At 47.2% G+C, this 13,606-nt stretch overlaps 1 protein-coding gene across 2 annotated transcripts in view; it reads left to right on the top strand.

Moving 5' to 3' along the window:
- Positions 1 to 3,012: 3,012 nt before the first annotated feature.
- The window catches only part of Tcp11l2 (t-complex 11 like 2), a 28,909-nt gene continuing 18,315 nt past the window's right edge, over positions 3,013 to 13,606 (top strand). Inside the window, exons 1-3 of one of the 2 annotated variants that reach the window (XM_038314512.1) lie at positions 3,013 to 3,166; positions 10,246 to 10,592; positions 12,649 to 12,784. In XM_038314512.1, the coding sequence (XP_038170440.1) occupies positions 10,442 to 10,592; positions 12,649 to 12,784 (287 nt within the window). In that variant the 5' untranslated portion in view covers positions 3,013 to 3,166; positions 10,246 to 10,441. The remainder of the gene's footprint in view (positions 3,167 to 10,245; positions 10,593 to 12,648; positions 12,785 to 13,606) is intronic. The other variant, XM_038314514.1, reaches the window with a different exon arrangement.

Genomic DNA, 13,606 nt, shown 5'->3' with positions numbered 1-13,606 from the left:
GTTCAAAGCAGGCAATTTACAAATATTAAGTTCAAAGCTGGGTGTAATGGCACATGCTTGTAAACAGAGCACTCCAGAGGCTGAGGCAGAAGGATCAGAAGTGTGTGGCCAGCCCAGGATACACGGAGAGGCCCTGTCTCAAATAGATTAAAAAAAAAACAAATACAAAATTAGATGCAATAATAAGATTTCTTCAAGTAATGCTTTACTTATTTTACTTGCTAAAATGGTTTCCTTTTCAGATATTTGCCCCAAGAAAGCAGTGAGGACTGTATAGTTTTGACCTGTAAGGCAAGGATGTGATACAAAGCTTTTGGGGGGAGGCAGGTGTGCACGTGTATGTGTGTGTTTGTGTGTGTATGTAAGACAACTGCCTTCTATTTAACAGCACACCCCAGATAGACAGCAAACTCTCCAATGGACTTGTGAATAACAAGTTATTTAAACTAAAGCAACAAAAGGTTTGTCTCCTGTATCCCTTCTCTTCCTGGCTTGGCTCCTGATGTGAGCCTCTGCCCTATGCCATACACTTCAAGGTGCTCAGCCTGCAACAGGCTGAAACCTGACTCATCTTGTTGATGGAAACTGCTCCCGTGTGTCTGTCAGAGTTACATGTCTGAGCTTTAAGAGTGTTAAAGCTAGTTGGTCACCCAGGTAGACTGAACAACTGTGCTGACTCATGCTCACCTGGCCCCCAGGTAATGACATAGCACTTAGCAGGTTAATACAACGCGTGCAAAACACACACTGTTTCACGTGTCCTTGTCACATGCTTACCAGGAATTTAGAGATATTTTGGTTAATCTTTTTGCTATGGCGTTTATTATGGCAGCTGTGTGGTGGTGGTGGTGATTTGGCAAGCCTTGAGACTAGAGGCTGCCATCTGCTTATTCCAACAAGTATATAAATATGAACTGCGGGTTTATAGGGAAAACCTGGGTACTGACAGCATTTTCTCTTCAGTCTCTTGATCTGTACTAGGTTGTATATGATTATTTTGTTATTTATGTGTATGGCTGTGTGTGTGTGTGTGTGTGTGTGTGTGTGTGTGCGTGCAGGTGCTTGAGGAATCTAGAAGGAATCATTGCTCCCCTTAGAGCTAGTTACAAGTATTTATGGGCCAGCCAGTGTGGAGAGTCAAACTACCCGTGGTCCTCCCGATAGAGCAGCAAGGGCTCTTACCAGCCATGACTCCAGCTTTAGGTTGACTATTTTAGAGAGTGACAGATACAAATTTATACAGATTACTAGGTAGGTTTGTTCAGAATGACTTTCCAACCAGTTTCAGGAGCTAACACCGAGTTTCCCCTGTGTAGACTGAGGTAGGTTCCTCCGTTCTCACAGTGACTCAGTGAAACTGAACAATTGCTGTCCCACGGAACGAGATCTCCCAGAGAGGTAAATGCTTGGGACCAGGTTTTGATATGGGATTCCCCTCTGTATGCTGTGAATACCATTGGTTAATACAGAAGCTGTTTGGGGTCTGTGATAGGGTAGAGCAGAGCTAGGCGGAGAAAACTAAACTGAATGCTGGGAGAAAGGATGTGGAGTCAGGAGAAGCCAGGTAGTCCCCACCGGAGACGGACACCCGATGGAACCTTACCCGGTAAGCCACAGCCACTCGGCAATACACAGATGAATAGAGATGGGTTAGTTTAGGATATGAGTTAGCCAGAAATACACTTAAGCTATTGGCCAAACAGTATTGCAAATAATATGGTTTCTGTGTGATTATTTTGGGAGTGCAGGCAACCGGGAAATGAACAAGCAGCCTCCTGCTACAGGGTTTGAACTTAAGACCAGCCTGTTAAGCTGTGCTGAAGTACAGCTGTGTCTTGCTTTAAAATATTGTCTGCTTTTGATTTTCTTCCTTCTAGTCCTAAACAGAAATATTTGGGCCTATATATAAATTATTTATTGATACGAATACCTATTTATGTATTTATGTGGTTTTTCGGTACAGGATTTCTCTGTGTAGCTTTGGTGCCTGTCCTGGAACTCTTTAGACCAGGCTGGCTTTGAACTCACAAAGATTGGCCTGCCTCTGCCTCCTGAGTGCTGGGATTAAAGGCGTGCGCCACCATCGCCTGGCTCAATTTATTTATTTTTATGAAAACCACAAGTTATACCGATCTGCAGCTGGTAGAATAGTGGCACTCTTTGTTTTGAGGGGAAGACGGTTTCTTTACATCCCGAAACAAACTCACCAGAAGTTATGCTTAGCAAGCCTGACCACACAGAGCCCCTCCCAGCACTTATTTACAGTAACCCAGGTCGAAACTTGTCGCCAAGATAAGCGCTGCCAAAAAAAAAAAAAAAAAAAAAAAAAAAAAAAAAACCTCTCGTAGAAGTAAAACACCTTATCTTTGCACACACTTGCGATGCCTTCAGAGAACTTGGGTAGGTGTGGCAAATCAGGACCCGTGTTTCCGAGAAAAATGTAGGCACCCGGAGGATGATCCGATTGGTCGCCGAAGTGCGTGGGACAGTCAGTTTGGGACGCTGTTGGCTCTCTTGACCCTGGGTGTGTGGACAGGGTGAAGGTGAGCATCCAGTCTTCACAGCATAGCAGCGATCGGGCGCTAAAAGTTTGTCCGCTCCGTTGGAGTTAACATTATCCCCGCAGGTGAACTAAAGACACAGCCTTTGGCAGCGCCACCCGACCCCTAGCCCGGCCCGTAGACCGCCAGGCCCCGCCTCCCGACGCTTTAGGCCCCGCCCCATCCCCGGCGATCCCGGCCATTGGCTGCCCCAGTTCCGTGTACCCTCCTCTCCCCGCCCCCGGCAGGCCTGGACCGTACCATCAGTGAGCCCGGGGGAGTGTGTCTTCTCCCGTCCAAACGGCTTTCAATCTGAGCCGTCTTCGGCCTTCACTATGGAAACCTGAGGAAATATGGTGTTTTATAGACATACTCTGTAAGATTTCAGAGATCTTAGCTCGAACTTCTCCGGATGCCCGAGCCGCGGCGCTGTCGTCCCCCCTCCAGTCCCTTCACGGATGGTCTCGCCTAGGGAGTACCTCGGGACCCTTTAAATACCGCGTGGGGCTGAGGGAGAGGGCTCCAGAGTTGACGGCTGGTGAGTCTCTCTGACTGTGTGTGTGTGGACACGAGCCCCGCGACCCCGACCACCCCGCCTTCCTCGACTGTCTGCCCGGAATCCGGGGGTGCGTACCCATCCCAGGGGAGGGGCCGTGGGATCTGCGGGGACCGCCTCTCCTCAGGACAGCGGGAGGACTCCGAGGTCGGAGCATCTGCTCCCCCCCCCCCCGAGTCGGGATCTGAAGTGGGGGCGCAGTGGCGGCGATGCCAAGGCTGCTCCGGGTCCGCTGGGCCGTGATGACAACCCTTTGGGTGCGTGCCAGCGACTAGGCTCGGGGCGCGAGACGCTCCGGGCACCCAGTGATGAGGTCCCCGCTGCCCCCGATCCCGGAGAGTGGGGCTGAGCCGCGGTGGAGCCCAGCCGGGCCGGACCTCGGCCTGTGTTTGGGGATTGTTGCCGGGTTTCTCGGTCGCTGGGCTCTGCCCTGACAGTCCCCTCCCCCAAGCGTTTGTTTTGACAGGAAACGTGGTGCTGCTGGAGGGAGGGGCGAGCGGGGAACGTGGGCGAGCGGGCGGGACTCCGGAGACTTCCGTCGGACTTGACCGGCCAGGAGGCCAGCTTGGGTCACATCTGGGTCAGACCTTTGCTGTCTCGAGGATGGCTTTGTGCTCAGGGTGGCACCACAAAACATAGCAGCGAGATGTGTTGGCACGTGGCTGACACAGTTCCGTGTTTACGTTAGTAAGGGAGGCAAAGCTTCCACTAAGCGAGCCATTTCGCAATGACATGTTGTTTTCTTTTAAAATGCGTGTGTTAGACTGGGAATGTAGTTTTCTGGTATGTATTTTCCTGGCATGTACAGGACTGTGGGTTCTGTACCCCCCTAACCACAAGAAGCCCAAATCATGTGTTTTAATACAAAAAGCTAGTCAACAAAGCAGTGTTTGCTAAACTACCAGACAAGCGGAGGAGTGGAAACACTTAAGAGTGGTTCCCACGTGACGGAAGTGAAATATACTCTTTCATCGTTGTTTTGGTACCCAACGTGAGGAAATCAGGCAACTTGTCCTTGTCCCTAGTGAGCGCTCAGCACTCAGGGTGTCCCTCTCTACCTGCCTGCTGCCTCTGAGGTTCTTATGCTAGTTCTGGACTCCACCTCCAGAATAGCCCACCAAATGGTGACCCCCTCCCCAGAGAGGCTCAAGGCCACTCCCACAAGCTATTTAAACTGTTCCCCAGAGAACAGACTCACGGTTTTCTCACATTGGGAACGTTAGTATCCATTATCTTGGGCCTTTTAAAATTTGGTTTGATTTCGTCTGATTTGGAACAGACTCACGGTTTTCTCACATTGGGAACGTTAGTATCCATTATCTTGGGCCTTTTAAAATTTGGTTTGATTTCGTCTGATTTGGATTATTGCATAGGCTGGAGAGGCTTATTGGGCTGTAAAACCTTTTAACCTGAGCTGGGAGGCTTCCTGTGTACCTGCCTTTTTTTCCTGTCTCCATGGTTTCCATACGTTGCCCCACTTGAAGTGGCCCAGGGCTGAAGACCCAGCCATCTGTACCGGCAGCTAAGATGAGGGAAGGAGAGCGCTTTCCAGGATGAAAAGTGCCCAGAAATCTTCCCGGATGCTGTAGAGCATCCATCGGCAGTGACTTTCAGACAGTGGCTGATTTGTTGACTTTTGTCTAGCTCTCTGTTGGCTATGATTTGATGGGGAGCAGTATTGTAGCAGGGACTTTCTCTCAGTCCTATGGCTTTTGCTTTGCTCCGGGCTGGTGCTATAAGGCAGCATTTGGTGGAAGATGCAAATTTGCTAACATCTGCAATGTTTTTTCCATCAGAGCTCAGTCTTGCCCTTGCTTCTCCCAATGTCCCCCCCATCCTTTGGGTGACTTGTGCCTCATTTTGGTATGGTCTTGAAGGAGGGTACCCACTAAATGTCTCTTGATACGGCTTTTTTCCTACAACCTAGCCTTAACTGCATGGGTTTCATTCTTCAGAGCCCTTCCCTGTTGGATAACCTGAACAATTTACTTCAAGGTATTTTTCACTTGGCTTGCTGTAAGCAGTTAGCCCTTTGGGTGATACCTGGCGTTTAGCAAGGGATTTTGCAGTGCATAAGGAATGGCACTCTAATAAAGGGGTTTTATCACTGCAGCAGGGTGGTTGAGTGATCTCTTGCAGTGATGTCCTTCATGGTACCGTGCTTGAACAGCCACCCCAGGGTAAGGTCATCTTGTTTCCACATGTGCAAGTGTCCGTGTGATGATAGACAGATCGATTTGGCAGGCAGGGAGTGGAAAGAATGAGCAGTGCACTGATTTCCTCCAGCCGCCCTGGAGCAGTAGGTTCCGGGGTTCCAGCCTGCTGCTGGCTGAGCCTAGTCTCTGTATTGCCGTAAACCTCTGGGCTGTCTCTCCGACCTGTAAGTTCTCATTTTAAACAAGAATAACACCTGCCCAACACAGTTATAATGCAGATTTGAGGAAATCAATTAGAGTATTATTGAGACCATGGTAAGCTTCCATAACTGTTGGTTCTAATTGTTAGGATTTAGTATTGGTGAGTGGTACAATGTGCATGTTCTTTAAGCTCCTAGGACTTTGCTAGCCTTCTAACTGTGCTGAGATAGGCACTGGAGACTGGAGAAGGGACTACTTCCTTTCCTACATGCATTTTAAAAGTTATTCGGAAGTAATGCTGACGGCTTAACAACAGTGTTAAGTGACTGCTTAATGAGCAATGCGATCCAGGCAGGACAGATTGAAAACTCTAGTTCTCTTATGAATAGACATAGGGCCAAGTTTGTTTATGTATGCCTGCAGGCCAGAAGAGGGCACCAGATCTCATTATATATGCGTGTGAGCAATTTGCGGTTGCTGAGAACTGAACTCAAGTCCTCTGGAAGAGCAGCCAGTGCTCTTAACCTCTGAGCCATCTCTCCAGCCCCATTAGACAACTTTCTAACTGTTCTAATCTCTTTAGCAAAATGCCCTTGGCCACTTTGGTTTTGTTCTAGAGATGTCTTTTCACACTTCCCATGTCCAAGGATATGAATTTGTAAAACCTTTTAATTGTGTTTTTCTTTTCTCTCACGTCTTGTACGTGGTTAAAAGTAGCCACACCCATCCTTCAGTAGGTTTGCTTGGAAACATCTTTCCTTAAATACCCAGTCCATACATAACTCATACACAACTTCCATAAAGCCCTTGGACATAGGCAAAACATGCCAAATTCTTGCTACCATGTGACAGGGTTTCATTTACTCCTGTTTCTAATATTGCCCTTTATTTCCTTTTGAGACATCCTCAGAGTTGCCTTTACTGTCCCCATTTCTAATATCCTATTTCATAACAAATGACGTAATCTTAGAACGTTTACGCTTCCCTGAAGTCTTAGCCGCCGTCTGAGTTTCCCCATAGCCGTTCTTCATGTTCTTTCACAGCAATCTAAATGGTTTCTAGTTGCATCCTTTCCGTTCTGCCTGGGAGTTGCTTTGGTGACCAGCTAGATGGATCTAAGTTTTTCAGTATAAAAAGCGTTGTGCTTCTTTAAAACCAGTGACTTTTATCATCAGTCTAAGAGAGTCTGAAATGGTTGACGTAGTCTAGCTACCCTCAAAGCCTTTTCAGTCTGGTTGGTTTGTCCCCGGCTGACTCATTGGGAAACGCGAGGTGAAGGAAGCTGTGCATTGGTGTGAAGGCACCCGCAGAAGACCTTTGACACTGGGATAGGCCATTCGACTTGGGGTTTTATATTTCAGACAAGCGTGTGAGTTCTGTGCTAGGGCCGCTGCCAGCCATGTTTTTCTGTAGGGAAAACATGATTTTGTTATCCTGAGGTAAACATAGTTCCCTGTTTTAATGAATAAGGTGATTTGACAAAGAGAAGCGTAGACTCCCCTGTGTCCTGTTGTCTCTTTGTCAGACACTGTCCCAAGCACCCTTTCCTTATACCTAGGTACCGTCTCACTCCAGCTCCACAAGTTAGGCTTGTGGGGTTTACCTATATAGGAAACAGACAATTTCTAAACAAAGTAATGAGTGCCTTGCTTCAAAGACAGGCTTGTGCTTGGATACAGTAAGTCTCAGTTGTAACATCGATGCTTTTGCCAACTAAAGAGTTTCTAAAGAGTGTGATACTTTTCAATGTTCTGTTAACAGCTGTGTGCCTCAGATTCTATCTCCAGTGACAGGTTGACATAAAACTTAGTTGCGTACAATTAAATATGCTTGCTGTATGTTTGCTTTTTCAAAACATCTCATGATGTCTCATGGAACTCTGGTTCCATCTTAGCAATTTCTGACTGAAAGAATCTGTGTAATTAGCCTGCCTCACTGCTGCGCCCACCCCTGCAAGAAACCAGCTGTGGATGAAGTCACACAGTAAACTGGTGACAGGCTGGGTTCTAGCTCCTAACCTAGTGCTTCTTATTTTTTAAGTCTTGCACTTGACTTTCTTGTTCATATAATTAAGAAACCTACCAAATGTGCTGTCCAACTGGAATATAGAATGAAACAAACCCGTTCATAAATTCCCATAGATGAAAGCTTTTATTCACTTTTACTTGGAAAGAATAGCCTGACGGTGTAAGGCCGCTGCAGTAGAGGAAGAGCAAAAGCCAGCCCAAGAGTGACAAGACCTGGGGATCGGGATTTAAACAGAATAAACTGGGCATAGATGGTGGTGTCTCTGCTCTAGGGCCTGCGCTTGGCAGCAGCAGGCATGCAAATGTGTGGGGCTGTCAGTTTACAGATGTCCTAGTTGAAGCCGTACCAGACAGGATTCAGTGGCAGTGATTTAGCTGATGCCGAAGATGTGTCGTGAACTTGGTGCTAGTGAGGCGCTGTGTCCCTGCACGAGAACAGCAGCAGGTGCTTTTCTGTGAGGTGAGCATGCTGGAACGCTGCTTCACCCACCCCACTCTAGGTCCTCGAGACTGGGCCTCCCACTGCACCTGGAGCTAGGTCGGAGGACAGCAAGTCCCTCCCCACAGCCCTGGGATTACAGGTGCGTGCAACTATGCCTAGGTTTTCAATGTGGGCTGTGGGGACTTGAATCCAGCACAAGCAAATGCTTGTACTCCCTGAACCATCACCTCCTTAGTACGGTTCAATTCCTTCTGTGGAGCTGAAGGAGATGAGCCACAGACCTGCTGAGCAGAGTACCCTGAGCTGTGGTGGGGGGTGAGGGAGGCTTCCCGGGGACGGAACATTTTCAAGCAGTGCCAGCAACGGGGAGTGAAGTGTTGGCAGAGAATGACAGCAGCCGTTTTCTCCTGTCCCTCCCTGCCTTTCCCCAGAACATTGCAATACACGCTCGGGTAAAAACTGGTGCTTATGGGGTAGAGGAAACTGCCCTGCCACCAAAGAGCCACGTGTTCAGGACTATTTTATAGCCCGTGTCTATGGTAGTCGGCTTGGAGTCTAAGATAGGGTGAATGCTTCTGAGTGGCCTCTCCCCTTTACTCCTTGCCCTTCCATCCACAGAAGCAGTTACAATTCTCTGCTGCTCACGTTTTAACCTGAGCAACTGCGTGTCTCTGAGTGAGTGTCAAGACTGAAGAAAGTTTTGCTTGAGACCAGATGAAAATGCCCTTTGACCTTTTAAATGCCCTTTGACCTTTTAAATGCCCTTTGACCTTTTAAATGCCCTTTGACCTTTTTTTCCTTGTAATGCCCCCCCCCCCGCAGGCTTATCCTTGTTCCTATGAGTACCCAAGAGAAGCAGTTTGCCCTATGTCTCCCATCTGTACCCCTTAGTCCTGATCCCCTTTGTGCTGCTCAGCAATACCTTGTTTCTTCTTCTTTCATCTGGCACACACAATTTGAAGTAACCATACTTGAGAACTGTGAGAATAAGGACGTCTGTTTTGTTCAGTTACTTTTTCCAGTGTCTGGCACAGTAGGTGCTCCATAAATATTAGCAGATTCATTAAAGAAACCGTAGAGGCATTCCCAGTCATATTGTGCATTGTTAATGGTCTCTCTTTCTTCTGGCATTTGTGAAAGTACCCCACCCCTCATTGAAGTAAACTTTTTCTATCTTTGTTGTCTATCAGGGTTGGAAGTACCTGCTCCCTTGGGCAAAATTTCTCCTTTGGTGTCAGCAATACTATGTTCATATCAAGGCCAATTCCTCATAGCCCTGGCTGGTGTTCTTGGGCCCGGGCCTGGCATTCATATACCATAATCTTTCTAGATTGTCCTAGGCCTGACTTCCTTGGTATGCCATGTAATGTTCCAGAGAAAATGGTTGACGTAGAGTCTAGGGACTGGTTCCATGGCGGAGTGACTCTCCTTGTCCTTCTGGGTCTGCATTGGAGCCCTGGGTCCCTAGGTATTCAGTAAGGTGTGTCAGATGCACTGTAAAAGTTGTTAAGTACAAACCGAATAATGGGTCTTGGTCTTCATGCTGTGACAATGAAGATGGAGGAGAGACCTGGCAGTTCAGAAAGCCTCGCCAGGCTTTCCTCCCCTTGAGATGCTCACAGAGGCACCACGAGGTTGTTTGGACATCCGGGTTTTGGTTTTTTTTTAAGTTGCATTCATTAAATTTATCCTGTGTATGTGTATAGGTGCCAGCACTTGTGAGGTCAGAGGGCAGTCTGTGGAAACTGGTTCTCTCCTGGCATGTGGGCTGCAGGGATTGAGCTCAGGTCATCGGGCTTGGCAGCAAGTGCCCTTACCCACCAAGCCAGCTAAACGTATTTGATTTAAAACAAAGCAGTAAGAACACTAACTCTATATGAGCGCTGTGCGAAGAAGCTTGAGGTGCAATTAGTCCTCTTCAGTCTTTGCAAAGCCCTGGAAGTTCAGTCTTTGAAGTCAGTTTCCCCCATGGAGTCAGGTGGTTAAGTGACTTCGCCAGAACGGAGCACGGAGTCTGGCCGGGGAGCCTTACAGAGCCTTCCACACCAGCCCAGAGGAGCTCATCCGTGCTCTGTGTGGGTTCTAAGAGGGTCTGTCATCACTTAAGGCTGCTCCACGTTTGCACTGGATATGGCCTTGAAACCGCTGTTGTGGACGGAAGTCTTGATGATCTTGCAGCAGTCTTGGTCAGGGTGCTGGGGGAAGGGTAAAGAATTTCTTGGACTTTTCCCCCTATGCTGTCACACCTGTGGGCATTATATTACCCATGTTGGAAAAGACATGTTGGAAGCCATATTGATTTAGGGTCTCTCTGTCTGTGCAGGTTCTCTCTCTTGCGCATCCCCACATCCCCCCAGTCTCTCTCTCTGTCTCTGTCTGTCTCTGTATCTCTCTGTCTCTCTGTCTCTCTGTATCTCTGTCTCTGTATCTCTCTGTCTGTCTGTCTGTCTTTCTGTCTGTCTCTCTCTCTCTCTCTCTCTCTCTCTCTCCCTCCCCCTCCATCCCCAAGGTGATACAAGATGCCTTTGAATGATGAGAAGCAGTGTGTGAACGAGCAGAGTGACGTAGAGTCTTCCCCGTTCTCCGAAAGCATGGCTTCGCTCAGTGACTTTGAGTGTTCCAGGCAGAGCTTCACCAGCGATTTTTCCAGCAAATCCAGTTCTCCTGACTGTGAGCATCTGGGAGCAAGGAGGCGGGGTGGAGTGGGGTGGGGTGGAGGGGTAAGGGTGGTGGGGGTGGGAGGAGGTGCTGGTATTGCATGGTGGCTTTGAGAGCTCAGAAATGCTGTGAGCAGATCACGCTCTTCCCTCCTTTCTCCGTGCACCAGCACAGTATGTCAGAGGCACTGGAGCAATCCTCGTGGGTTCTTAGGCATAAGTTTGTAACCTGCTTATTTTATTGTGAGCCTTGTTTCTAACCTGTTTGGTTTGAGCAGACATCTAAAACCCACACCCCCATCCCTGTCTGCTTGTCTCCCAAATGGTGGCAGCACCCCTTCTTGAGATTATCTTGTGCAGATTATGATGAAGTCAAATTAGTCTTTTTCACATTGAAGGAAATTTGCCTTTCCGGAAGGGTGGACAGGAAGTGAAATGATCTAAAGAGGGTTTCCATGCTGATTTCAAACACTATTGTGCAAATCCTCCCAGATCAGCCCACAAGGAGAATTTCTACACTGCTGGTTGTGAGACACCCAGAAAAACAGCTGTCACTAGGAAGACAGCGCCCCCTTTGTTTTTGTCTGTGGACACAGGACGTGTGTCAGCTGGTGCTTTTTTCCCCCTTCCCCTTACTTTCCACAAGATTTCACTCTGTAGTTCAGGCTGGCTTTGAACCTGTGGCAGTTTCCTCCACAGCCTCGGGGCCACGGTTGTAGGTATGAACCACTACTTGGCTTTGCCTTTTGTTTTTTTAAATTTTGAATTAGCGTTTTGTCTAGAAAGTACACGACTTCTTAAACTCAGCAAAGCTAAGGTAGGAAAAAGCCGACCGATAGTCAATAAGATCAGATGCGCACTCCAAAACAATGTTTTGTTTATTTAAATTTTTATATGTCCCGTTTTAAAAACTTGGAAAATCTATAGTATAGAGAAAAGACATGACAGACAGCTGCCAGCACTCTGCCAGACCATCATCCTTCACATAGATGTGGACTCTCCCTTAGCATTGCAACCAGAATACATGCGTGCTCATGACAGAGTGCTTCCCGAACACTGTCCTCATGACCACCTACCGTGTCACGAAGGAAACAGGCATTTATACGGATATATCAATTGGCCATTGGACGGCCATTTCCCATCTTGTTTTACGAGCATCCTGATGCACTGAGACTTCTGAGTATCCCTGGACCACAGATGCTTTTAAGGGAGCATCCTGAGGTAGAGAATCCACAGCAGCCATGCGCTTCTGCACCCTTTCTCATCCTCGACAGCATGTCCAGAGTCTCTGCATCTGATATCATGGTACCCAGGCATGCTGGAGAAAGATTTTGTCGATTCCTGGGCATCATCCTTCTTCCTCATCCTCCTCCCCCTAAGTACTTTCTCTCCCAGCCTCCTCTAAAACAACAAATGGGAACAAGTATTGCCCATTTGTGCCTTTTTTTTTTTAAGCACGGTTTTTAATTAACTGAAGCTGAGATTTTCTGGCTTGATTTTGCAAACTTGAAATATTAGAACAGTTTTTAGTATAATATCTAGAAATAACTCTCTTTACTGTTTTCCTACTGAGTAGATAATCTACCCTCTCAAATTTATTTTGTTATGCTTTCATTATGCTTTGAGTTCCTCCTGTGTTCTTCACTTGCTCAGCGGTGATGGTAGCGCACACTTCCAATCCCAGCACTTGGGAGGCAGAGGCAGGTGGATCTCTGAGTTTAAGGCCAGCCTGGTTCCAGGACAGCCAGGCTACACAGAGACACCCTGTCTTGAAAAAAACGAAAAGGAAAAGAGGTTAAATTGTCTTAACGCATCAAAGAGAGCTGTTAAGGGGGTAATATATGTATCAGTGAAGTCAAGTGAGCTGACGCTGACTGCCTACACAGTTGGAAGCTGAAGCGACAGGAGTGCTAAGATACGTGAAACCTTCGCCAAGCCCACCTTCCGTTAGTGTATGTTCTCTAACTTGTAAAGCCCACGCTGTTTACGAGAACAAGCCTGCCTTGACACTGGGGGACATGGGATGCCAGCTTCTCTCCTACTGCATTAGCTGACTTCTTTCCTCTCAGCAGCAAGTCCTCCCAGCGGCGCCATGTTTGATGACGTGATGGCTGCAGCAAAGAGCTTATCAGACATGACTCTCGCTCACGAAATAGCTGTCAACGAGAACTTCCAGTTGAAGCAAAATGCTCTCCCGGAGAACAGGTAACCTGGAAGTCTCTCTCTCTGTCTCTCTCTGTCTCTCTCTCTCTCTCTCTGTGTGTGTGTGTGTGTGTGTGTGTGTGTGTGCGTGTGTGTGATTAAATGTCGGGAAGAGTTCTGTGGGCATGCATTGACTTAGGGGATCGAGTGAGGTTATGCTGTCTTGTGAGCTCTTCCTGGGAAGTCTCCTGTTTCAGTAGTTATTCCTGGCTGGTGTTAAATGGGACATCTCATAGAAGATGACAGCCATTCAAAGGCATGTGTCCTTGGGATCAACCTGTACTGTCCCTCGCCATGAAAGTTCAGCTGCTGAAGAAAGAGCAATGCTGTTATCTTATCCCTAAAATACAAATGTATATAGAAAAATATCCACTAAGTCATGATATGACGTTATTGAAAGATATGCTAAGCAAACATTTTAGAGTTTAGGGGAAAACAACATGAGTCTCTAAAGGAAAAAATGTATTGTTCATATTGGGTATTTTTTAATACTTATTTTTATTTGTGAGTGTGTGTCTGTCAGAGTACATGTGTACATGGAAGCCTCAAGAGGATATTTGATTCCTCCAAAATCCCAGGTGTTTGTGGGACAGCTGGCTTGTTAAGAGGGCTCTGAGATCTGACTTCCTGTCCTTATGATTACACAAGTCTTACCCACTAGGACATTACTCCAGCCCTGTGTTTTTATTGTGTGAAAACAATACTCATTCTTTGAACAAGGAAAATATGCTAAAAGATTAATCATGGGCATAAGGGTGAGATAGGTTCTGGATTTTTTAGAATTAATTTTCTAGGAAATCTATAGTGAACATACATCTTTCAATG

The sequence above is a fragment of the Arvicola amphibius genome, chromosome 17, assembly GCF_903992535.2.
Source record: "Arvicola amphibius chromosome 17, mArvAmp1.2, whole genome shotgun sequence".
Taxonomy (NCBI): Eukaryota; Metazoa; Chordata; class Mammalia; order Rodentia; family Cricetidae; genus Arvicola; species Arvicola amphibius.
This window is presented reverse-complemented; position numbering and strand designations above follow the sequence as displayed.